Source organism: Amyelois transitella, chromosome W (genome assembly GCF_032362555.1).
Source record: "Amyelois transitella isolate CPQ chromosome W, ilAmyTran1.1, whole genome shotgun sequence".
NCBI lineage: Eukaryota > Metazoa > Arthropoda > Insecta > Lepidoptera > Pyralidae > Amyelois > Amyelois transitella.
Genome location: NC_083536.1, coordinates 6,822,019 through 6,848,228, shown reverse-complemented (window position 1 = coordinate 6,848,228; position 26,210 = coordinate 6,822,019). Strand labels below are relative to the sequence as shown.

At 35.6% G+C, this 26,210-nt stretch overlaps 3 protein-coding genes across 3 annotated transcripts; 1 reads left to right on the top strand and 2 right to left on the bottom strand.

Annotated features, from left to right (window-relative positions):
• Positions 1-2,203: 2,203 nt before the first annotated feature.
• On the bottom strand, positions 2,204-3,003 carry LOC132904119 (uncharacterized). The gene is made up of 3 exons (XM_060954041.1): positions 2,792-3,003; positions 2,458-2,629; positions 2,204-2,347 (listed from the first exon to the last, which is right to left on the bottom strand). Exons 1-3 carry the CDS (start codon positions 3,001-3,003, stop codon positions 2,204-2,206), a joined length of 528 nt encoding a protein of 175 aa, XP_060810024.1.
• A 2,041-nt stretch (positions 3,004-5,044) lies between these two features.
• LOC132904295 (uncharacterized) lies at positions 5,045-6,139 on the top strand. The gene is made up of 2 exons (XM_060954225.1): positions 5,045-5,663; positions 6,048-6,139. The coding sequence occupies exons 1-2, from the start codon at positions 5,096-5,098 to the stop codon at positions 6,089-6,091; spliced, it is 612 nt and encodes a 203-aa protein (XP_060810208.1). The 5' UTR covers positions 5,045-5,095; the 3' UTR covers positions 6,092-6,139.
• Positions 6,140-17,382: 11,243 nt separating this feature from the next.
• On the bottom strand, positions 17,383-25,633 carry LOC132904118 (uncharacterized). Its single transcript, XM_060954040.1, has 3 exons — positions 25,124-25,633; positions 22,459-22,826; positions 17,383-17,411 (listed from the first exon to the last, which is right to left on the bottom strand). Exons 1-3 carry the CDS (start codon positions 25,429-25,431, stop codon positions 17,383-17,385), a joined length of 705 nt encoding a protein of 234 aa, XP_060810023.1. The 5' UTR covers positions 25,432-25,633.
• Positions 25,634-26,210: the final 577 nt, after the last annotated feature.

Below are 26,210 nucleotides of genomic sequence, written 5' to 3'. Positions count from 1 at the left end.
CGGTGCGTGATCTTACCACGGGCTCGCAGAAAGTTACTTACCACGGTGCTTTCAACCGATCATCAGTTAGGAATTAGGAAGTGTTATCGGTGCGTGATCTTACCAAGGGCTCGCAGGAACTTACTAACCACGGTGCTTCCAACCGGTGAACAGTTATGTGTAAAAAGTGTGTTCGGTGTGTGATCTTTCCACGAGCTCGCGGGTGATTCTTATCAATTTTATAATGGAGTCAGGTGAGTGCATTCGACTAATGTTTTGTGTTTAGAATGAATCGAATTTTGTTTATTGGGAATTCTGGGACACAAAAGTGTCCCAGAATTCCCAATAAACATCTACTAGTGTCAACTATCAATTTATTTTTTAAAATTCTCCAACATTTGGTTTGAAGATAGAATCGAATCCTAATGTAAGCAGAATATATAAATCCCAGATCCAGATACTTAAATGTATATCTTAATTCAGTTGTGATCGAACCCGAGACCTCAAGTTACGGGCAGACTTGTTAACCACTATGTCACGAGGGTCATCATTGCATTCGAATGCAATGACTAAAAAAGTGTCCGCGGCAAAACTCTACTCAACGCTCAAGTGAGTAAAGTTCTCGGCTAGTCTCGTTTCGTCCGTCCACGAGTGACAACGTCGCACAATAACAAAGTGCTCTGTTAAAAAGTGTAAAAATTGTCCAAGAATTGCGCTCAAAAAGGATAGCGTTTCCTATTTCATTTAAGTACAATTCAGTTTTAAAGTAATCGCACTTAATAGTATAAGTTAGCTGTTGATTTTCTATCAAATCATTTTATTAAATATTTAAAACTTAACGGTACTCGGCATTTAGCACTATCCGCGCCTATCTCTTTCTTGCGGTCAACAAATATAAAAGAGTAAACGAAACAAATATAGTTTTGTCGCCGCGCTTCATGATGCTCGCCTAGGAACATAAAGTTGTCGCTTTGTTTTATTTTTTATGATTTTTTATTTTGATACTAGTTCGGTTGATTAATTATTTAATGAGGTGAATGGAAATATGAAATGTTATCTGAAAATGGTACCTGTTAAAACGATTAAGTAAAATTTGTTAAGGGGGTGATACAACATCAATTACACGACTATCTAGTAAATTCTAATCACATGCCAACGAAGTCGCAAGTAAAACCTTACAGAATAACACACAATTTACGTGTATTTCAGTTTTCCGCAGAACGCCATAATAAGGAATGAATGGATTTCTATTTTAGCGAGATACCGAGGTGAAGAGTTTTTTAATCGGGATCGAACCCGAGACCTCCGACTTGGCAGTCAGGCAAGATGATCATTAGGCCACAGAAGTCGACAAAAAACATAAGAACTACATTTAAAGTAAAAAATAAACTACTTACATCCAAATCGACACATAATCACAGACATTCAAACACTCATACACCCAAACAAACTCCTTCTAACATCCAATAGATAATTTTTATTGCAACGCATTTCGTATCAAAATGTTAAAGTGTGTGAAGGTAAACATTTTAAAATAACAAAGCCACTCCACTAGCCTCTTTGTTCTAAATGAAACATTGAGTTAATACCATGTCACACCAAACTACGTTTATTAAGGATTGCGTGCCTTATTATAAAACATTTAAGGTTCAATTTTCAATACACTTGTTTTTGGACATAGGACTTTGTCAAATAGTCGAAGTAATATGCGTAATAATAATTACGCATTGAGGTGAGGACGATATTTTGTTTTATTTTGCTCGGAACTGTTTATCTAGTTGTTTATAGTTGATCGAAGCTTTCCACTAAGTTTTTTGTAATAATTTAAAATGGAATATCCATACACATCAAGTGATCACAATAATACCGAAAAAAATCGAATAAAAAGTCGTGTTGACTCATGTTTTGTGCATGTGTCCATCTACTTCAACAAAGTTTCCAAATGCCTGTGTAGATCATTTTCTAATACCCCAATTAGACTATAGTATAATCATTTGTTGTCCACTTGTGAATCACCTTTAATTAAAATTGAATAAAAAACAATATTTTCGAAGCATAGTTTTATTTAATAAATTTATGAAATATTTGAAAAACAAAAAAATGTGCTTATATATTATATATATCTTTTAATTTCGGAAATACAGCATCTATCCAGAATTTCTTTGCAGTATTCATTACAGATACAATGCTGTTATCATATGGCACACAACATTTTGGTGTTATTTTATTCTTTCACATAGGAAAGTATGGCAGATTCGGTTGAAGGAAATTTGACTTCTACTGTATAATTTTCAGTAAGCCCGTCAGGTGTTGCTCCAAAAATAGGATACTCGGCATTAAGAAGTAGTCCAGCTTCTTCAATTTCAATCTGAATTGCAGAAACAAAAATATTAATTATGTACTACAAAAGCCTTGAACCAAACATTACAAATTTCTTTTATTCAAAATATTCAAACAAACAAAAACCACCGAACTTACCTTTTCTTTCTTGCTTACTACTTTGATAACTTTTTTTTCTAGTATTTTCCCTCTACTCATCGCAATGGAAGTAAATTTTGTATGTTCTCCCATAATTGCGTTCAGAAGGGAACCATTTATAGTTCTACAGTGAGCGGCTTCATAAAGAGTTGAGCCAGTAATTCTGCCGTACCTGTAAAATAGAAAAATAAACTTATATACAGCTAATATGCCAATCAAGTTTATGTTATGTGAGTATGATAATGAGTTTATTTAGTCAAAATATTTTTTTTATTCATGGTATTTTAGTTATAAATACAATAAACAAAACTAAGCTAGAAGTCTTACTACTTACCTCAACTCAAACCACATTGGTGAATCACTTTGATGTTTGGTGGTGGAAAATACCATATTTATATTATCAGTGGTCATTTGCTTTGATAATGCTTCAAGAAATGATTCTGGCGAGTCCAACTTTCCAATCAAGCTTGAACACACCTTATGAATGCTTGTCTTCTTGAAAGTAGCGGAGAATACTTCCCCGACAATCTTTTTTATTGACAGCATCTACAAATTCTTTTAAAATATCCACCTAAAAATATGCAGTTATTATTGTAACACACATTTAACTTCTTTTCAATCTCTTTAAATAAAAAAGCTGCTTACTTGAGAGAAACTGTGATTGACTGAAACTTGACCCATTTCTTTGGCTTTTATGAAAGATTTTCCAGAAGCACATGTAGATAATTTCGACTTCTTCCAATAGCATGTGACGGACGTAATTGGAGGCTGCACAGACCTTCTGTGCAACCATAGCAATAGTGCAGCAGCATGCTTGCACCCACCTGTATATGATAAAGTTTTAGTCATGACAATCCATACCTCATAGCATTTACAATAATCTTCTTTTTGAACAGTTTAATTATTCATTAATATCGTAATACTTTACCTGCAGAAGCTGCACAATCTTCACATTGGCAGGACAGAACTAAGCTTTGTGCTTCATTTATTACAGCTGTAACACGATAACCTTCTTTTCGTACTTTGTTCTCTGGAGTAACTCGACTTTTCACTGTACATAATTCTCCATCGGTTTTAATTTGCACATAACCGATTGCGTTATCGCCGTAAGATTATCTCGTTGAGCTAAAATATAACTGCTATGTTTAGAAATTGCTGAATAAAATGCAAACAACGTTTAAAAACATTCATGCATACTGTACTAATTGAGTGCCTTTCATTTCTACACTTGAAAACTCTGGACTCACGACAAAAAATTTTTTTTGGTAAATTTTTGGAGTCTGTTTTATTAAATCTAACTTCCATTTTTATTAAAAACGTAAATAATAAGCACTGCTGCCTATTAATCGCAAAGTTAACTTCTAAAAGTTGACACAGCACGAGTGACGTCACTGAACGCTGATTGGTATTTTGAAATGCGTTTCGTTTAACGTAATTTGAATTCGTAATAATTGCTCAAAATCAACATAATTTAAAACGTTGAAGAAGTCCTTCTTTTATATTTTTTTAACATTTTATACGTAAAATTTTCATAAATATCATATTTGCATCTTCCCTATTATGTATAATCACGCCCATATCTCTTTTGGGGTAGACAGAGCCCACAATTTTTTCAAAATATAGATTATATAATTTATGAGAACGATGGAGACATTTAGATTAAAATGAAGAAATTCATGAATAAGGTTTTAATGTAAAATGTATGCGTTGAAAGCTTTGAGAAACATTTAATATTGGTATAAACAAAATGTAGCGGACCCCGGGCTCCCAAGCCATACCCTTGAGGATGCAACCAGGAACACGCTCTAATGAGAAATAGTCCATCCATCCATATAATCACGTCTACATCCCTGACGGGGTAGACAGAGCCAACAACCTTGAAAGGCTGACAGACCACGCTGAAGCCTATTTCTTACTCGCCTCTTGCGACATCCATGGGAAAGAGATGGAGAGGGCATATTTTTCATTGGTGCCAGGAACCACACGGCGGATGAGAGATCGATATAAACAAATTATGTATTTTGTTACAAAACTTACTTTGATATTCGATCATCGTCATTCTACAAAGCACATCCGCTAATGCTTAGACATAATTTTTATTATATTGCATTTACATGTCTGCATATTGTTATTAGGACGACTACACACTTAATTTACTTACAAACTCAAAGTATGGTATTGATATTCTGTGTTACATACATACCTATGAAATCCTTAAGTAGGCAGCGGTTGTCCAATTACATCTACAAGTTTCAATAGGGATTCATGTTATTCTCTAATAATAATATTGATTACATAGACTTAACTAACACTAGTACGTAACCATAAGAAAGCTGGAATATAGCCCAAATTCTAGTACATACATTCAGTCAGAAAAGTATCGGGAATGGATTATTTATTTATGGTTCCAAATTCAAATTTTTGTTTTTTTTTGTTGTTGTTAGATTGGCACAACTGTTTTCCATTTTGGCGCGGAGTTTGAGTTGCATCTGTTGTTTACATTAAATACAGTGCTATTTTAGTTATATCATATCTAGTGTGTATTGCTAATTTCATAATGGATAAAAAAAACATCGAACAAAGAGTTTGTCTTAAATTTTGCATTGCCAATGGAATATCGTGTTCGGAGTCACTGAAAATGTTACAGAAGGCTTACGGTGAATCGACTTTATCAAAAACTCGTGCTTATGAGTGGTACAAAGCGTTCAAAAGCGGTCGAGATGTGATGGAAGATTTGCCTCGCTCTGGTAGGCCATCAACGTCTGCAACTGAAGTTAACATCGCAAAAGTGAAGGAAATAGTGACTGAAAATCCTCATTCAACTTTGAGAGAGATAGCCACCGAACTTTCTGTATCTCACGAGTCGATCGGTACCATTTTAACTAATAATTTGGGTATGAAACATGTTGCCGCTCGGCTAGTCCCAAAAGACCTGAATTTTTTTCAAAAACTCAATCGCATGAGAGTCGCTGAGGACATGCTAGAACGAGTCAATTCCGACCCAACATTCATGAAACGCATTGTTACTGGTGACGAGACGTGGGTTTACGAGTTTGACATGCAAACTAGTCAACAAGCTTCGGAGTGGCGCCTTCCAACTGAACCGAAACCGAAAAAACCACGCCAAAGTCGTTCAAAAGTCAAAGTCATGTTGACTGTTTTCTTTGACTATCGCGGTGTTGTGCACTCGGAATTCTTGCCGGAAGGTCAAACGGTAAATAAGGAATATTATTTGAGTGTTATGCGGCGTTTAAGAGAGCAAATCCGACGAAAAAGGCCAGATTTGTGGAAAGAAAATTCTTGGATTTTGCACCATGGTAATGCACCTTCGCACAAGGCCATCATTGTGAACGAATTTTTAACCAAACACTCAACAAATACCATCGAGCAACCACCATATTCACCAGATATGGCTCCAGCTGACTTTTTTCTTTTTCCTAAACTCAAATTACCACTTCGTGGCACCCGTTTTCAATCGGTAGAAGACATAAAAGAGAATTCGCGGCGAGAACTGACCTCAATTCCGGAAACAGCGTTTAAAAAATGTTTTGATGATTGGATTATTCGCTGGCGTAAGTGTATCGTTTCTAAAGGAGCATATTTTGAAGGTGATAAAATAAATTTGGATGAATAACAAACAGTTTGTGTATTATTGATCTTTTCCTGCTACTTTCTTGACAGAATAGTATACCTATGAGTACATACCTGAAAGTGGTTTTGTCTTTCAAACAAATTACAATTGATATAAAAGTGTTTACTCAGTAAGTGTGTAAACACCCTTAATTACTGTGTATCTGCTTACTTTGCGTATTTCACTCGTTCGTACATTAGACCATTTTGTTTCTAAGAACTAAGTTGTGATGTTGTGGTGTGATAATTTATTAAGATTATAATGTCGGTCTTTTTTTTTTTTTTTTTTTTTAATAATAATAAGTTTATTTATTTCCTCTCACACATAGAATTACAGTATAACAATTACACATTAGGTGCTAAGTAATATTGTGTGAGAAGCTGGAGCCTATGGTAGGTTTCAAAGAAACCTGAAGTACAGGTCACCAGGATCTCACCTCGCAAGAAAATCAAGCAAAATACAAAATATTCATAAGAGGCTTAGATGTTATACAGTTACAGTTATTCATGAATGATATATACTGAATCTATACAAACAAAAGAGTTAAATTTTAAAATATGGAAGTTAATAGGAACAAAAATAATGTTTATGATATAAACAATTCTGCATCATCATAACCCAATGACATCAACCAGTTACAAAGAATTTGTTTTAAAGTAAACTTATTAAGCCTGCAAATAGACAATTCCTTTTCAATTTGGTTATATAAATAAGGACCTTGGTAGTAAAAATATTTTTTGGTAAATTCTTTTGATACCATAGGCAAGTTACACACATTCTGAGGACGTCTTCTTAGTTCATTATTGGGAGTTATATGTGAGACAAGTGGATGTTGTTTGAGTATAGTATAATATATAAATAGCTGTCTAACCGATAATACTTTCCAGTGATTGAACAGTTCCTCAGTGGGATGCCTGTATGGAAAATTGCCACAAACCTTTAATAACGCTCTCTGAGAGATCTCTGCCTGAATTAAGACTGTTTTTGGTGCACCACCCCAAGAGGTAATGCAGTATGTGATAATGCACTGTGCAAGGGCAAAATAAATTTGTTTGATAGCGGACTTTTCCATCACATGTCTCAACGTTTTAAAAATATATATCAACTTCCGTATTCGAGCTGATAGATTTTGAATGTGGATCTTAAAAGACATATTATTATCTATAAACACACCCAGGTACTTGATAGATTTGACTGATGCAATAGGCTCACATAAACAAGAGGTCGGGCTACTTTCCGCTAAGCATTTATGTGATATTATGGGCAAAACTGGGATGGGATTTTTGGACAGATTACGAATTGAGAAGTTGATATATTTTGTTTTATCAGAATTCAAGGTCAGAGAATTTGTACGTAACCAGTTATTAACAAGGTTAAAACCTTTTTGAGCAGCTATGTGCACATGCGCCCATGTATCAGCTGCAAACAAGAGACAAGTGTCATCAGCATACGAGATAATGCGACAGCCGTCAATCTCCAGTTCCGTCAAGCCGTTGATGTAGATCAAAAACAGTGTAGGACCTAATATGCTACCCTGGGGTACGCCATAATGTACGCATGCTTTGTCGCTGATGTAATTATCTATTATCGTACTCTGTGTCCGGCCTGTGAGATAGTTCTCAAACAACTTCAGTTGGGTACCTCTTACTCCACATACCTCCAGTTTATCGAGCAAAATTGGGACAGAGACCGCGTCAAACGCTCTAGCAAGGTCAAGAAATATTCCAGTGACCTTGTAAGATGCTTCTAATTTTTGGGCTATAAACTCTGTAAGCTCATGAACTGCTCCATCCGTAGATCTACCCTTCCTAAAACCAAACTGGTTTGGGGAGAGCAAATTGTTATTTTCTAGGTAGCGAATAAGCCGACTATTAATAATTGTTCCAAAATTTTTGAAAAAGGGGGTAGGATCGATATTGGTCTAAAGTTGTTGACGCGATCTTTCTCACCATTTTTATGCACTGGATGTATTATAGAGTGTTTAAATGCTTGAGGAAAAACCCCTGTATGTAAGGAGAGATTACAGATGTGGGTAATAGGTGGGATTAGGAATTGTTTGAATTTTTTGATGAAATTGTTTGAGATGCCGTCCCAGCCTTCTGCACATTTATTTTTAAATCCCATAATTATATCGTGAATTTCGACTTCATCTGAATCGAGCATCGCAAAAGAGGAACCGATAGATTGGTTTGACGCCGTTGATCCAGAATTGGTAGATTGATCAATGGGTACGATATTACGCGCAAGGTTTTCGCCAACCTTAGCAAAGTACGTATTTACGACATTCACCGAGTCTCGAGGGTTATCAGAGCAATTAAGTAATTGAGTTGATGGAATTTTAGTCTTTTTTGAACTAGTTACCTCCTTCACTACGTCCCATATTTTTTTAGAATCCTTTCCGGCCTTGTCAAACAGTTTTTTATGGTATAAAATTTTTGCCTTTTTAATGATTGAAGTACAATGGTTGCGGTATCTCGTGTAGGTGAGTTTTAGAATTTCGCTATTAGGTGTAGATCTGTGTTTTTTATATAAATGATCTCTATTTTTGATGCATCTCAAAATTCCAGGGGTTATCCATGGTTTAATAATTCTTTGACGATTGGAAACTTTTACAAATATAGTATTAGATACAATAAGTCGTTGAAGGAAAGTAACAAATAAATCAGCAGCTATATTTGCATCATCGGATTCAAAAATAAATTTAAAATCATTGGTTTCTAACTCAAACTTAATTTTTTCATAGTTTATTTTCCTACGTGTTGAAATAACTTTACTTTTATCGACTTCAGTTTCAAGGCAAAGAAATACTGCCTGATGGTCCGTTACTGTTGAATTTAAAACGATAGTAGTAGATGGTAGGTTTGTTCGAAGCAAGACATGGTCAAGGCATGAGCCCAGCCTAGAAGGGATATTATGTGCTGGTAAAAGCCCATGAAAGACATTTATATTTAAATATTCCGGTGAGCTATCATCGATGGAACTATCCTTTATGTCAATGTTAATATCGCCTATAACCGTTATGTTTCGTGAGTTTCCTATTGAAGTGAGTATTGTGTTTAGAGAACGAAAAAAACCACTTTTGTCACTAAAACATGGAGGGCGATATATAGCCACAATAGAAATTACTTGGAGTTTAATAATGAGGCAACTTGCATCATCAAAAGGAGGTTCTGAAATGGTTATGCCAGCAAAGAGTTCATTTTTAAAATATACCACTATACCATCATTTTGATTAATTCTTTTAGCAGAGGCATAATAAGAGTATCCACTTAATTGTGGAATGATAGGATTTTGAGATAGCCTGCACTCAGTAAAAATCATAATATCACAGTTAATTTTAGTTTGTTCCAGAAGGACAAGAAAGTTGTCAATATTACAAGAGATGCTTCGAATATTTTGTGTGACTATAGTAAGACATTTGTTTTGTTCTATATTTAGTGACGGACATTCGTGAGCATCACAGTTTATGACGTTAGACACTGCGACTCCATCGACATTTTCCATTAGTGAATTTATGTTATCGAATTATGTAAGAAGAATACAGTCGGTCAAAAAATAATCTTCTTTGGCTCTTTGAACTTTTTATCTGAAATTTAAGGTTGATATGGTGTTCAAAATAGCTGAAAATAGAGAAACAAAGAATATTTTTAAAATCAATTAGAATTTTCAAAAAATTCATAATGCAAATCAATATTACGAAATTTTGATAGATCTCAATATTTTTCAGTTGAAAGTTTTTTGCATACGAAAGGCGTGTAAAAGTATTTTTACAGGTTTTATCTATTTTTGGAGAAAACAAAGTACTAAGCTGTAAATAAATGCGGTCATTGTTGTGTTGGCTTAATTGTTCCTTAAAGTGTAAGAAAATTACTAAAACTAAGAGTAAACCAAATAAAGGTCTGTTTATTTATAATTTAAAGTTTCTGCTATTATTGTTAACCAAAGTGAATTAGGAAGTGTGGTTGGTGCGTGATCTTACCACGGGCTCGCAGGAAGTTTACTTACCACGGTTTCTTCCAGCCAATCATCAGTTAGGAATTAGGAAGTGTGGTCGGTGCGTGATCTTACCACGGGCTCGCAGAAAGTTACTTACCACGGTGCTTTCAACCGATCATCAGTTAGGAATTAGGAAGTGTGTTCGGTGTGTGATCTTTCCACGAGCTCGCGGGTGATTCTTATCAATTTTATAATGGAGTCAGGTGAGTGCATTCGACTAATGTTTTGTGTTTAGAATGAATCGAATTTTGTTTATTGGGAATTCTGGGACACTTTTTTGTCTCAGAATTCCCAATAAACATCTACTGTCAATGTCAGATGTTTCAAGTGTAAACAAGTTGGACATTACATGAGTAAATACAAGTTAAATACTAACAAGGAATCAAATGCATTTAGTGCAATCTTTCTCAGCGGTAATTTTAAACAATCGGATTGGTACATCGATAGTGGTGCCAGCTGTCATTTAACATCACACAAGGATTGGTTGCTGAACGCAACAAATCAACATCAAGTGCGAGACATTATTATTGCTGATAAGACGAAAATTCCTGTTGGAGGCTGTGGAGATGTCCAAATAACTACTCTTGTCGGAGATATCGAGCACAAGAATTCAGTTATGGGTGTGTTATATGTGCCAAACTTGGCTACGAACCTATTATCGGTTAGCCAGTTAGTGAGCAAAGGAAACAACGTGACATTTGACGAGAAGCACTGTTATATTTACAACCAAAATAAAAAACTTGTAGCAATTGCAGATATGGTTGGAGGTGTTTACAAATTGAGGATAAAGGAAGTAGATTGTTTTTTTAACTTCAGTGTCTGCGAATTTATGGCATAGAAGGTTCGGTCATCTTAACAGCAAAGACCTTAATGCAATTGATGACTGTAGTCGGATGGCATTCGTATATTTCATGAAGACCAAAGATGAAGTATTTTCAATTTTCAAAACATTCAAGACGTTAGTAGAAAATCAGACAGGCAGAAAGCTTAAAGTGTTAAGGACAGATAATGGGAGAGAATTCTGCAGTAAGGAATTTGATAATTTCTTGCGATTGGCCGGAATAGTGCATCAGAAAACTTGTCCATACACACCGGAACAGAATGGTCTCTGCGAAAGGTACAATTGTACAGTTGTAGAGCGAGATGCTTGTTATATGATGCAGGATTAGGAAAACGTTTTTGGGCAGAAGCAGTGAACACTGCAGTTTATCTGCGTAACAGATTAATCGCATCAGGATTGCAGAACAAGACGCCTATAGAGATATGGACCGGGGCTAAGCCAGATGTCAGCAATCTACGTATCTTTGGAAGTATAGTTAAGTTATCTTGCACATACCTAAAGAAAAGAGATTGAAATTAGATAAAAAAGCAACTGAGTGTATACTTGTTGGGTACTCAGACAATGTAAAGGGTTACAGAGTTTACAATCCCAAAAATAACAAAGTAACAATAGCAAGGGATATTGTTGTGATTGAGGAGGGGATTAATCAGAAGCAAGAAGTGATACACATCGATATTAGTGAGGATACTAATAATATCTTTCCAATGAAAGAAGAAAGAGAAGAATGTGCAGAAGAAGTGGGGAATACTCAGCACACAAAAACAGAGAAGTAGCAGGAGGAGGTACCGAGTCTTAAAAAAGAAAGTTACAACTCGGATGAAGACGGATTTGAGGACTCTGAAGACATAGCAACTGAACCTGCAGAATCTATGCCAGCCAGGACACAGCTTTTGCCTCAGCCAGGGCCCTCTTCTTCTATGCTGCCAGTGGAGAAGTCTGCTAAGCGTCTACGCAAGCAGCCTGATCGTTATGGTTGGGAAGCTATGTGTGTTGGTCAAAGCAGTTATACAAGTGCGGGTGAAATATCTCTGGATGAAGCATTGAATGGACCAGAAAGTGAACAGTGGAAACTAGCTATAGAAAGTGAATTTAAATCATTTGAAGACAATGAAGCTTGGGAACTAGTGGATGTTCCTCAGAGTGGCACTGTTGTTCCATGTAGATGGGTATTTAAGAGAAAAATTGATAATGATAACAATGTCAGGTATAGAGCCAGGCTAGTTGCTAAGGGCTTTAATCAAAAGCCGGGCATTGATTTTGATGAATGTTTTTCACCTGTGGTTAGGCATTCTAGTTTGAGATTGTTATTCGCTTAAGCAGTTCAGCTTAATTTAGATATTTGTCACCTGGATGTAGATACAGCTTTTTTGAATGGTTTCTTAAATGAAAGTGTATTTATGATGAAATCAAAATCAAAAAAATCCAAATCAAATATATTTATTGTGCAACACAGGTTAAAAGGCTGTTACATATTTGTGATCATCACTGTGAGCTGTCCTAATAGACGTGCAATATCGTATTAAATATTAAATTTCAGTCAAAAACATACAAGCAATTAAATTAATTAGTAAGAATTACATTAAAATTAAATAATAATTAAAAAAGCCTTATTTGGTGTCAATTAAAAATAATTATATAATTCCTGAGTCATGCATATTACTGCAATAACAGTCTTCTTTAAATTAATTTTCAGATTATTTTTACCCAACCACTCAACAATGTCATTTAAAGTTTTATTTATATCAGATTCATATCTACTGGGGTCGTTACACTTAATTATTGCTGTACTGTCATCGGCAAATAATACCATTTTTTGCTGTACGCTTTAGGGCAGGTCATTAATGTAAATTAGGAACACAAGAGGCCCTAATACACTTCCTTGAGGAACGCCAAAGTTATTAATTCTATGTTTTGATACATACTTGTTTAGTTTTGGGACAAGTTCTTGATATTTCTACGCACTGAACTCTATTGACTAAATACGATTGTAATAAACTAAGAACGTTACCTCTTATCCCATATGCATTCAGTTTGTTTATTAACTTTTTGCGATTGACATAATCGAATGCTTGCGTCATGTCCGTATACATTACACAAACAGGTTTACCATTATCTACATTTCTCATGACAACGTCCAACAAGTTATATATTGCCATATTAATAGTCTTATTTTTTTGGAATCCCATTTGTTCGTCACATAGAATTTTATATTTAGTCAAGTACAGTAAACCCCGTTTAAGACGATTTCACAGGGACTCAACCAAAAACGCGTTTTAAGCGGGAAAGCGTATTATGCGGGATATAGGGAAATAAAAAACGGACCTACTAGTATTTCTAACGGACATACGTATTTATTAATATTAGGTATTGAATTGTACATTTAAAAATTATGTACGTTATATAAAATGCCGTGTATCTATCACGTTATTTAAAATAATCACTTATTTTAGTTTGACAAAAAGATTTTGAGGCATTAGCAATTACAAGATTTTCAACGTAATTTAACTTTTGTAGTGCGTCTTCGCTTTGATTCAAAGAAGTTACATCGCGTCTTAAATCATTAACTGCTGATAATGCCTGGGCATGTGACGAAATCGGAGTTGACTCATCTTCTTGATCATTATCACTTTCAGCCTCTTCTTGTGTGTTATTCACATTCTCAATCAGTTCAGTCAGTCCGCTGGCCGCTGCCACAGAGGTAATATATGTGGCCGTTAGGGCGTATTAAACGGGATGACGAATCGTATTAAGCGTTAAAGAATGTATGAAAACATGTCTCAAGTTGCAGGGACTGATGCAAAATGGCGTATTATGCGAGAAATCGTATTAAGCGTGATCGTATTAAACGGATTCTACTGTATTTATATAAAGAGTCATGAAGATATTTTTCAAAAATTTTTGTTAATACAGATCCCAGCGCTATTTGTCTATAATTACACATAATTTGTTTATCGCCTATCTTATGGAGTGGTATTACGATTGTAGGTTTCAGTTTTTCCGGATAAATTCCACAGGATATACACATATTAATGATATGACATATATGTGGAGCGATATCTTTAGACACAAATTTAATAACCCTAGTTGCAATGTCGTCATAACCAGTACTATTTGTATTGTTTAATGACTTAATGATTTTTTCAACGTCTTCAATCAGAATGGGCAACAAAAACATCGATTGTGCTTGAAAATTAATATCAGCTGCGTTATTTAACAGCAACGAGGAATCTTTAATTTTGTCAATAAAGTAAGAGTTAAATGCATCAGATATTACTTTAGGATCTGTTATAGTTGTTCCTTCATATTGAATCTCTGTAATATACTGTTTAGTTTTATGTTTATCATTTATTACTTGCCACGTTGCTTTTGATTTACTTCTTGCGTTTAAGGTGATTTTTTTTGTTGGGATAGTGACCTTCTATGTTTCCACAGAAGTTGTCTTTTTTTTTACAACAAATTTTAATCCCCTTCGAAATCCATTTATTTTTTCTAACATTTTTATATTTTTTTAATTTAAAAGGAAATCAAAGATTATAAATCATTAGAAAGTTGTCAAAGAAGTAATTAAAAGCTGTATTTGGATCCTCTGAATCATAAATGCCTGCGAAAGAAAAATATTTTATATGTTTTTTAAATATATTCAAATTGTCATTACATAAGTCTTGGAGTGTTAAAACAAGAGTTTTAACACTCCAAGAAACCAACTTATCTACACTGGACAGCAAATAAACCGGGCCACCCGAACCCAACTTTGAACTCTAATTCGATTTTCTCAAAAAGTATGAAACTTGCAACTATCAATTAATACTTACAGAAAGTGCGTTTCATGACGATCAAAATGAGTATAAATTTAATCTTAAGTACCGTCAACTCACACTGTAATTAAGTAACAAACACAATGCTAACGATATGCTCTGTTTTGAATAAATTCGCGTTTTGGGATCTTTTTTCTACAGTGAGGTTAGTTGGAAAATTCTTTTCATTTCTTTAGTGTTTGTGTATCGTTGGCTCAGATGCGTGTATTTTTGCTACTTTTTTCGATCAATAATGGATACGACACCTCAGGAAGCAGCTCAAGCTGTAACGCTCCTTCAGGCAGGTATTGGGCAACGTGAGGTCGCTCGAAGACTTCGAATCAGCAGATCTTCGGTGCAACGAGTTTATAAACGATACCTAGAGACTGGAGCATTCAATCGCCGCCCAGGTACGGGGTACAGACCTAAGGCTACATCAGCAGCCGATGATCGTTATATCAACTTACTGTTCTACGAAATCGTCGCCTCAACGCAGTTTACGTTCAACAAAGTCTGCGTGATGAACGCCAAGTGAGCATAAGTTCAGATACTGTAAGGAGGAGACTTGCCGAACGGAACCTGACTCCAAAAAGAGCTGCTACAGGCCCAGCAATAACCGAAGCTCACCGTCGAGCACGACTTGAATTTGCTCGAGGGCATAGGATTGGACGTTAGAGCAGTGGGGTAATGTGCCCTTCACTGATGAGACCGTTACTCTGGAGATGGAGAACGTTACTCTCAGTGTTCCATCGAAGAAACTGTTGCATATGGAGGAGGATCTCTAATGGTCTGGGGCGGCATCTCGTTAACCGCACGTACTGCGTTGGTTTTCATCGAACCGACGGGCCGTACACGTGGACTAACATCGCATCGGTACATTACTGAAGTCCACGCAGACCATGTGGTACCTTACGCAGGATATATTGGCCAGGATATGCAGTTGATGCATGATAATGCACGGCCTCATGTTGCTCACGTGGTGACCCAGTATCTACGCGACGTCGGCATTCATACGATGGATTGGCCAGCTCGAAGCCCAGACTTGAATCCGATAGAACATTTATGGGATGAGCTGAAACGTCGGGTTCGAGCCCTGGTACCTGCTCCAACAAGGCTTCCAGAGCTGCGAATCGCAATTGAAGAGGAATGGAACGCAATTCCCCAAGATTTCATCGTCAGGCTCGTGAGGTCAATGAATACGAGGATGCTAGCAGTTGTCCGAGCAAGGGGAGGGAACACTGAATACTGACCAAAAACTTTTTTTCACTTTTTTCCTTGTTTCCGGATTAATTTTTGTTTTTTAATTTGTGATTACTTATCATTTGTATAACTACAAAACGACACTTCTTTGTAAACTCTTTAATAAACACTTAATTTGATTAATTGATTACAATGTGTTACCATTTATTTTAATCGTCATGAAACGCACTTTCTGTAAGTATAAATTGATGTTGCAAGTTTCATACTTTTTGAGAAAATCGAATTAGAGTTCAAAGTAAGCCGGTGGCCCGGTTTATTTGCTGTCCAGTGTATTTTATTTCTTGGTATTTCAATAATTTGAGCAGAATGGTCTGATAATGCAAAGTCAAATACATGAGTATTACATTCATGTCGCATGTTATGCGCAATATTGTCCAAACAGGTACCAGAAAATGGTCTAGTTACTTCTCTTATTTTTAATTTGAAATTATAACTCAATAGAAAGCACTCAAACCACACACAAAACCACCAGGTTTTCGGGTTAGTGATGACAATGTGAACAAGGTTTTGCGTTTGAAACGTGCTATTTATGGCTTAAAACAGGCATCTAGGGCATGGTATAAAAGAGTTGATGATTTGTTGCAATCCTTAGGTTATAACAAATGTAAACTAGAACCATGTTTGTTCACAAAAATGGATAAAAATGTAAAGATCATTATTGCGTTGTATGTTGACGATTTCTATGTTTTTTCAAATAATCAAAAAGAAAAAGATTTGTTAAAAGAAAATTTGTCATCCAAATTTAAAATTAAAGACTTGGGATGTTTAAAAAATTGTTTAGGTATGGATGTAACAATAAACAAAAAAAAATGGTACTTTAACTTTAAACCAAGAACGATATATTGATGAATTATTGTTAAAGTTTAAGATTTCTGATTGCAAGTTTGCAGATAACCAATAGAACCTAAACTGAATTTAACTAAAACTGAAAATTGTGACAAAAATTTAGAATTTCAGAATCTAATTGGTTCGCTTATGTATATAGCTGTTCTTACACGTCCTGATATTGTATTTTCTGTAAATTTTCTAAGCCAATTCAACAATTGTTATACCAAAGTGCATTGGGCCTATGCAAAGCGGATTCTAAAATACTTAAAGAAAACTAAATCTTTGTGTTTAAAGTTTTCAGCTAGTGGTAATAATCAGTTAGAAGCTTTTGTTGCTCTTGAAGATGCAGATTGGGCTAGCAATATAATTGATAGTAGGTCTTACACAGGATATTTCTTCAGGCTGTCAAATTGTGCAATCACTTGGGAAACTAAGAAGCAAGTTACTGTAGCATTGTCCAGTACGGAGGCTGAATACATGGGCATTTCAGACTGTTGTAAAGAGGCTGTGTATTTGCGAAATTTGTTATTTGAATTAACTAATGAGACTTATCCTATACCAATATTTAATGATAATCAGTCAGCCCATAGGTTGTCAGCCAATCCTGTTAACCATAAAAGGTCCAAACATATAGATGTGCGGTACCATTTTTGTAGAGAGAAAGTCGCTGATGAAATTGTAAAAATTAAATACTTGTCGACTTCAGAGATGCCCGCAGATCTACTTACTAAAGGTTTATGTAAAGCAAAACATAATAATTTTTTGGAAATGTTTGGTTTATTTGATAAGAATAATATGTAATGGTTATATTGTTTCATCTTTTACATTTTGTTAAGTGAGGATGTTGAAATATATAACAAAATGTCATAAGTAGCGCCATCTGTGTTATGTCTGATGTACCAAAGCTTGTCAAATAAAGAGTTAGTTGTCACCTATCCTTGTGCGTATCATTTTACAAAAACTCAGTGGAGTTCATGTCGAGCAAATACGACGAGCTGCTGGGTCGTTGCGACGTCCTAGAGGAAGAGCGTAGGGCGGACATACTATATAGCCTACATCAAGCAACTTGAAGGCAGAATTGAGAACCTCGATAAAACTGGTAAAATGACGTGTATAGAAATAAAAATTATACCAGCCAAAAATAAAGAAACAAGGTCAGATTTGTGTGACTTGGTTCAATCAATCTGCAACGCCATTTGTGTTCCTATGAATAAAGAGGATATAAAGAATATTTATAGACAGGGTACAATATACAAATTGTTGCCGAGTTTATAACAGTGACCAAAAAACAGGATATTTTGGCCGCGGTAAAGAAGTTTAACCGAACTGATATTGTCAAGAAACTGAATACGTCACACATCAGCATGGAAGGTCCACCATAACCAATTAATATAGTAGAATTATTAACGTTCAAAAACAAAAAGCTGTACTTACGCTATGGCAAGGGACTCAGCCAGAATGCATAAATATACATATGTTCAACAACAAACAAGTTCCGATGGTAGAGAGACGGGCCCGGCAGTCACTGTATACGATTTTATAATAGGTTGCCGGAGTCTGTTCTTGATATGCCCAACCGAAAATTCAAAGAGTATGTAAAGAAAGTACTTTGTGAGAAGGCTTATTATAGGACTGATGATTACCTTAATGATAAAAACATCTGGCTCGAGCTTGGCACAGGAACCTCGTAATTAATTGTAGTTTAATTTGAACTTATATCAAAATTTCAGTACACTCTGTACATAAATCTTTTTAAAATTGGCAATCCATAAAATATATATATATATATTAAATATATATATATATATATATATTATATATATATATATATATATATATATATATATATATATATATATATATATATATATATATATATATATATATATATATATATATATATATATATATATATTTTTCTTTTTTCAATATTAAATCTCATAAATATATAAATCTCCCGTGAGCAATGTATTCTCCCGTCCACATTCTATTCTAAGTATAATTTAATATTGTGGAGTTGACGTTGTTGAAGAAAATGCTGCAGTGCAGTTTGTTACCGCTTCTTCTGCACTGACGCCTTGGAAGCGGCAGTAAACTTAGTTTTTAAGTAATTTATTTGACGTCAACCAAGTTGTTAAACCATACGACAATTATTAAGCGATATAATAATATCCTACAATAATGAATAAAAAATTTTGAATTTTGAATTTTTTGAATTTTGACTCGCAAGCAAAAAGCTGGCTCCAGTAAGGCCCCTGTGGCCCTTAAAGCGAGCAGATTGCGTGGACGTGAGTGAATGACCGGTATTATTGTTAATGGGTTTTTCTGTGGTCCAAGGTGGCGGTACATTTATTCTTCACATTAATGTAGGTATTCTTTAATTTTCGTTTTTGCAAATCACCCTTACCTCTATCTTGAATATTAATTTTAAATAAATAAATTTACTGGTTATTGTTATAGAAATTCACTGTCACACTTCACAGTCTGTAATTGTCATGTTTTTAATCTAATTGTCATTATCATGATTGTCATTCACCTGTCACCTTGGACTAACAATTACTGTCACTGTCATTTCTGCTGTGGTGTTGTCATCAGGGTATAATTATTAATTGCTGCGTTTTGTTCCATGCCGTAATATTTGTAGCAGTTTATTTTCTTTTCTTTTTCTTTTTTATTTTTATGTATTTTTCCTTAACTTGTAATTCTTTTATATTTGTAAAATTTTGCGGAACTGTGTTTATTAGATTTTGTGAGTAGTGACCAATGGATGAGCTTGGAGGGTAATTTATTGCTTGTTAATATAGTCACATTATTTATTATTATAATATTTTTTTTTATGTTAAATTATTAATAATTTGTTAATTGTCTTTTTATGGATATTAACGAGAGTTATTTTTCTTGCTCGTCTTCTTCTTGTAGTTTTCTCAGTGCGGATACGGATTTCACACCTGGACGGCTATTATGCGATGATCTGTCTAGAATTTTTTCAGACTATCCTAGAAATTTTAACATTGTACATATAAATGCACAAAGTATCCTTGGGCATTTCCCAGATTTTGTAACCTCATTTGATTGTGCTCATTTATATGCAATACTTGTTTCGGAATCTTTCCTAAAACCCTCACTACATTCTTCTCTTGTTGATTTAAATAATTTTAACCTTAGGGCCGGCGCCCACTGCCGGCACGGCACGGCATGTCATGGCAAAGGATTTTAATACTAATTAAATTATTTTGAATCTTATTTCAATACGTTTAGAATTTATGTTACTTTATTTTGATACCACGATGCCGCGACGTGCCACAGGATGCCGCGGCATGACGCGACACGCCGCAGCATACGGCGGTATGACGTGTCTTGCCTTTTCATTCCACAGGATTCCGCGGCACGCCATTGCATCCCGTGAGACGTATGGGTCATTTTGGGGTCGAGGAATTATGATTGCTAGCTAGTTGAAATAAGGTTGAAACTTGTGCAGCATCATTTCGATGGAGCGCATTCCGGTCGGTGCGCGGGGGCAAGGGAGGGAGAAAACGCACTGGCGCGCACGATTTTTTCTCTCACACTGACTGAGCGTGGCAAGTAATTAGCACGTGCGTACGCGATACAGTAAATTACTTCACGTAAAATACGGAAAAATGGATGAAGAGAAACTGATTAATCTGGTTCGTTCGCATGAGTGTATATACGATGTCTCCTCCCGTTTCTACATGGATCAACATATGAAAAGGAACGCATGGCAGAAAATTGCAGAAGAAATGAATAAAACCCGTAAGTTATTTTTTTACTTATTTATTGTCAGAAATAGAAACTAACATCTATTAACAATTTCATTTTGCCAGTACACGTTACCAACATTAGAAAAATATTCCGTGAAACAATCTCTTACAACCATCCCTTCCAGATTATTGAAAACTGTATCATTGGTTCTATCGATTGCATTATTAGTATTAGAGCCGAGTGCTTCCATAGAATGATCATCAATGATAAAGTTATGCAAACACGTACTTGCTAGTATAATGTTGTTAATGTACTTTGGTTGAACTTTTACACCTTTTTGAAATAGTTCGAATCTTTCTTGTAACATTCCAAAAGCATTTTCTACAATACGCCGTGCTCGACTTAAGCGATAATTGAATATCCTTTTTTTTCATCATTTAAAAGATGTGAGGGGTATGGTCTCATAATATTTTTTGTTAGTGGAAAGGCTTCATCGGCAACAAATACGTGGGGTAATTTTTGAGTTGAATGTGGTAAAGCTTTTTCCGGTGGTATGCTTAAAAAACCATTACGTAGTTTCGAACCAAATTTGGAGCTTTGAAGTACTACTCTGTCAAGAAAGTAGCGGGAAAAGATCAATAATACACAAACTGTTTGTTATTCATCCAAATTTATTTTATCACCTTCAAAATATGCTCCTTTAGAAACGATACACTTACGCCAACGAATAATCCAATCATCAAAACATTTTTTAAACGCTGTTTCCGGAATTGAGGTCAGTTCTCGCCGCGAATTCTCTTTTATGTCTTCTACCGATTGAAAACGGGTGCCACGAAGTGGTAATTTGAGTTTAGGAAAAAGAAAAAAGTCGGCTGGAGCCATATCTGGTGAATATGGTGGTTGCTCGATGGTATTTGTTGAGTGTTTGGTTAAAAATTCGTTCACAATGATGGCCTTGTGCGAAGGTGCATTATCATGGTGCAAAATCCAAGAATTTTCTTTCCACAAATCTGGCCTTTTTCGTCGGATTTGCTCTCTTAAACGCCGCATAACACTCAAATAATATTCCTTATTTACCGTTTGACCTTCCGGCAAGAATTCCGAGTGCACAACACCGCGATAGTCAAAGAAAACAGTCAACATGACTTTGACTTTTGAACGACTTTGGCGTGGTTTTTCCGGTTTCGGTTCAGTTGGAAGGCGCCACTCCGAAGCTTGTTGACTAGTTTGCATGTCAAACTCGTAAACCCACGTCTCGTCACCAGTAACAATGCGTTTCATGAATGTTGGGTCGGAATTGACTCGTTCTAGCATGTCCTCAGCGACTCTCATGCGATTGAGTTTTTGAAAAAAATTCAGGTCTTTTGGGACTAGCCGAGCGGCAACATGTTTCATACCCAAATTATTAGTTAAAATGGTACGGATCGACTCGTGAGATACAGAAAGTTCGGTGGCTATCTCTCTCAAAGTTGAATGAGGATTTTCAGTCACTATTTCCTTCACTTTTGCGATGTTAACTTCAGTTGCAGACGTTGATGGCCTACCAGAGCGAGGCAAATCTTCCATCACATCTCGACCGCTTTTGAACGCTTTGTACCACTCATAAGCACGAGTTTTTGATAAAGTCGATTCACCGTAAGCCTTCTGTAACATTTTCAGTGACTCCGAACACGATATTCCATTGGCAATGCAAAATTTAAGACAAACTCTTTGTTCGATGTTTTTATCCATTATGAAATTAGCAATACACACTAGATATGATATAACTAAAAATAGCACTGTATTTAATGTAAACAACAGATGCAACTCAAACTCCGCGCCAAAATGGAAAACAGTTGTGCCAATCTAACAACAACAAAAAAAACAAAAATTTGAATTTGGAACCATCAATAAATAATCCATTCCCGATACTTTTCTGACTGAATGTATACCGCCATCGCTGTTTCGACCATATGCTCCGACATCTACAATCACAAATTTGTATTTTGCATCCACGACAGCTAATAAAACGATGCTAAAGAACTTCTTGTAGTTGATATACATACTTCCACTGTTATTAGGAGCTCTAATCTTGAAATGCTTACCATCTATGGCCCCAATGCAGTTAGGAAAATTCCAAAATTTATCAAAGTCGGTTGCAATTGACTGCCATTGTTGGCTCGTGGGTTTCGGCAATGCAGTAGATCTTAATACAGTATATATTGCTTGACAGGTTTCGTGGACTATTTTACGCACAGTAGTGAATCCCATACGATAGCTAAAAGCTAAAGACTTAAAAGAAGCTCCTGTTATTAGATACCTTTAACAAAACAAAAAAAAACATTAGTAGACGTTAAAAAAAACGTGTGTGTGACGTAAAAAGCGTGTGTTATTTAAAATACTTCATTCTTGTTACAGATGAAGAATGTCAGAAGACGTGGAGCTGCCTTCGTAACAATTATAGAAAAGCCTTAAAAAACAGTGCCGTGTGGTTCCCGGCACTATTACAAAAAAGAATAGGACCACTCCATCTCTTTCCCATGGATGTCGTAAAAGGCGACTAAGGGATAGGCTTATAAACTTAGGATTCCTCTTTTAGGCGATGGGCTAGCAACCTGTCACTATTTGAATCTTGGTTCTATCATTAAGCCAAATAGCTGAACGTGGCCATTCAGTCTTTTCAAGACTGTTGGCTCTGTCTACCCCGCAAGGGATATAGACGTGATCATATGTATGTATGTATGTTAAAAAACAGGGTGTCCAAAAGCGGTGACGCTGCCAGAAAGAGGCGACCAATTAAATTTGAAAAGGAACTTGAATTTCTGCAAAAGTTTTTTCAAGATAGACCTCAGCTTTCAAATTTAGACTCTTCTTCCGACGATACACAGCTTTCCGAAGATACGCAGAATATCGAAAATACACAACCTCCCGAAACAGCATCAACTGTTAATTTTCCTGAAGCACAATCGCCTGTATCTCAAATGTCATGTTCATCCCATGCATCAGATTCTAGACCAGCTAGACATGTTCGTCAACGATCATACATGTCATCGCAAACACAGTATACGGAAACAACAGCAGAAATATTAAAAAAATACATTGTAAACCAAAAGAAAGAACAACATCCTATGGAGATATTTTTTCAAGCAATGGCGGCAACAGCGAAGACTTTGTCACCAAAATTACAAGCTGAAATAAAACGCGATGTCTTACGTATTGTTACTGATGCAGAAATAAAGCATTTGGAAAATGTGGAGTTAAGTTCAGTTGTGCAGCGAAGTCATCCTTCAACATCAAGTTCAGGATTCGATATTTCAAATGAATTTCATTCATCTCAGCAATACGCACCAACTTCTGTTGCCAGAACCCATAATACAATAATCGAAAGAAGTAATTTTTCTTCATTTAATAAGCCCGAACAACAATATAACACCGAACAAAACTATGGTACTACTCATACAGAATACATACCTATTCCTATATCCAGACATCAAAATAATAGTGATATAATATATAACAATAATTCCAGTATTCAATTACCGGACTATGAAAACTAAATTTTTTATAATACTTTCGCTTTTTATCATACTGTACTGTAGGTACATTTGTGATCATAGATAGCTGATTATAAAAATAAACAATTACCAAATAAATCAAGACTTTTATTTTAATATTAGTAAATGCTCCGTGGTGTCACACACAGCTCAAAAATTTGTTAGGTTATTCTGCTAAACTGTTTCAACCGAAGTGGTTAAGTTTAGTATGTGTCAGGATGGCTGACCAAAATGGAATATTGAAATATAACTAAACGAATTGGGTAGTATCTATTTTATATCATTTGGTACCTTTAACACGACATCTAGTACCTATGCGGTTTCAAAGAAATCAATAGACAAAGATGGTCAGCCATACTGACGTCAGGTTGGCTGACCACTTTAATTTATTCCAAAACCAGTAGGTCCTACCAACTTTTAACTATCGAAAATATTTTGTACCTTGACATGCAAAAATAACAAAATGTTCCGTAGCTTTGTTTAATTATTATTTAAGTATGTATGAAACGCCTGGAAAAAGTTAAATCGTTTGCATACAGAAGTGTAATTGCTCAGAAAATATTTGAAGGGCTTAAATTATCATGAAATTTTCTTTATTTACTAGGTACCTACTGTAACGTTGTAAACGTTAACATTTAATTATTTTTAAATTTTTTATAAACATAGCTTAGTTTTCAAATAACATTACACACTAAATTAGCATAGCTTTGGAATATAAAATATGTATCTCCTAGCCGAAATAAAATGTACACCCGCAGTTCTAACATTAGAATGGCGGGTGTACATATATTATTATATATATATTTATCGAGAGAGGTACTCTAGATTTCGTTTTTGGTACAGTGAGGTACATCGATAGTACCATCTTTCTGAAGATAAGTTCAATTCCGTGATGTACACCCGCGGTCTCAACGTACATGCGTTAAAGGCACCAAATGGTATAAAATAGGTACTACCCAATGCGTTTAGTTATATTTAAATATTCCGTTTTGGTCAGCCATCCTGACACATACTTCGTTGCCTAATTCTATGCCTCATCGCATGTAATGTAATATGCACTAACCTTAAACATACAGACAATCTCTCTGTGACAGGTATAGGCGATCGAAAATTAGTTTTGATTTTCTTTATATGCCATTTTAGCAAATCACTTAACTTTTCAAATTTTTCATAGTCCATTCTGTAATAATCATAGAATTTTCGGATGTCGTATCTCAAATCATTAAATATGTTGCTGAATTCACCATTTGTAGATCTTGTTTTCCATAAATTATGCACCCAGAATTGTCTGTTCGTCAAATTAGCAGTTCTTATTTGTCTCTCTTCATCTTCAGCTAGAAGTGCTATTAACACTAAATCCCAGTCAACCATAACGACACAACAAAATGTTCTTTAGCGACACAACCAACTTCGAATACGCGCGGAGCAAAACTAAGCCAGAGTGGCTGGGCTTTCAGCAGGATGCGGAACGCCGCGGGATGCCGCAGCACGCAGCGGCATGCCATTGCACGCCGCGGGATGCCATTGCATGCCGCGAGATGCTCTGCCGTGCCATGCCGTGCCGTGCCGGCAGTGGGCGCCGGCCCTTATTCGCAATGACAGAGTTGGTGCAGCTTGTGGTGGTGTCGCTATTTACATCCGAAATTCCCTATAATATTCTACGCAGTTCCCCCTCCACTTATTCAGCAACTGCTGAATTTACGCACTACACACACTTCACGCTAAAATACTTCTTGCGGCATTTTATTCTCCTAGTCTCCATATTAATTATTTCAGTACATTTGATTCCCTTTTAGATGAACTTCGTCCCATCTATGAACACATTGTTATAATGGGTGATTTTAATACGTGTCTCATAAAAAACGATTCTCGTTCCCTTCAAATTCAAAACATTGTGTCTTCTTATAATTTGAATATCTTACCTCTTTCTACAACACATCATGCACCGGGCAACGTTCCATCCCTGTTAGACCTTATAATTACCTCTTCTCTTGACAATGTCGCCTGTCATGGTCAACTTACTGCTCCGTTTTCACATCACGATCTCCTTTACTTATCATACCTGATTCGTGCCCCTAAGTGTAAGTTACAGTACCGAACTGTCCGAAATTTTAAGGGTATTGACGTGGAGGCATTGACTAGGGACTCAT

What these genes read in the sequence shown, in the direction of transcription:
- LOC132904118 (XM_060954040.1), bottom strand. Translation starts at nt 25,431, where the DNA reads ATGGTTGACTGGGATTTAGTGTTAATAGCACTTCTAGCTGAAGATGAA. An exon ending in AGATTGTCTGTATGTTTAAG is followed by an intron (nt 22,827 to 25,123) that starts GTTAGTGCATAT and finishes GTTTTGTTAAAG; the next exon opens with GTATCTAATAACAGGAGCTT. An exon ending in TGGTCGAAACAGCGATGGCG is followed by an intron (nt 17,412 to 22,458) that starts GTATACATTCAG and finishes TATGGTTAACAG; the next exon opens with GATTGGCTGACAACCTATGG.
- LOC132904119 (XM_060954041.1), bottom strand. Translation starts at nt 3,003, where the DNA reads ATGCTGTCAATAAAAAAGATTGTCGGGGAAGTATTCTCCGCTACTTTC. An exon ending in CCAATGTGGTTTGAGTTGAG is followed by an intron (nt 2,630 to 2,791) that starts GTAAGTAGTAAG and finishes TCTATTTTACAG; the next exon opens with GTACGGCAGAATTACTGGCT. An exon ending in TAGTAAGCAAGAAAGAAAAG is followed by an intron (nt 2,348 to 2,457) that starts GTAAGTTCGGTG and finishes TCTGCAATTCAG; the next exon opens with ATTGAAATTGAAGAAGCTGG.
- LOC132904295 (XM_060954225.1), top strand. Translation starts at nt 5,096, where the DNA reads ATGTTACAGAAGGCTTACGGTGAATCGACTTTATCAAAAACTCGTGCT. An exon ending in CTCGGAATTCTTGCCGGAAG is followed by an intron (nt 5,664 to 6,047) that starts GTCAAACGGTAA and finishes GTATCGTTTCTA; the next exon opens with AAGGAGCATATTTTGAAGGT.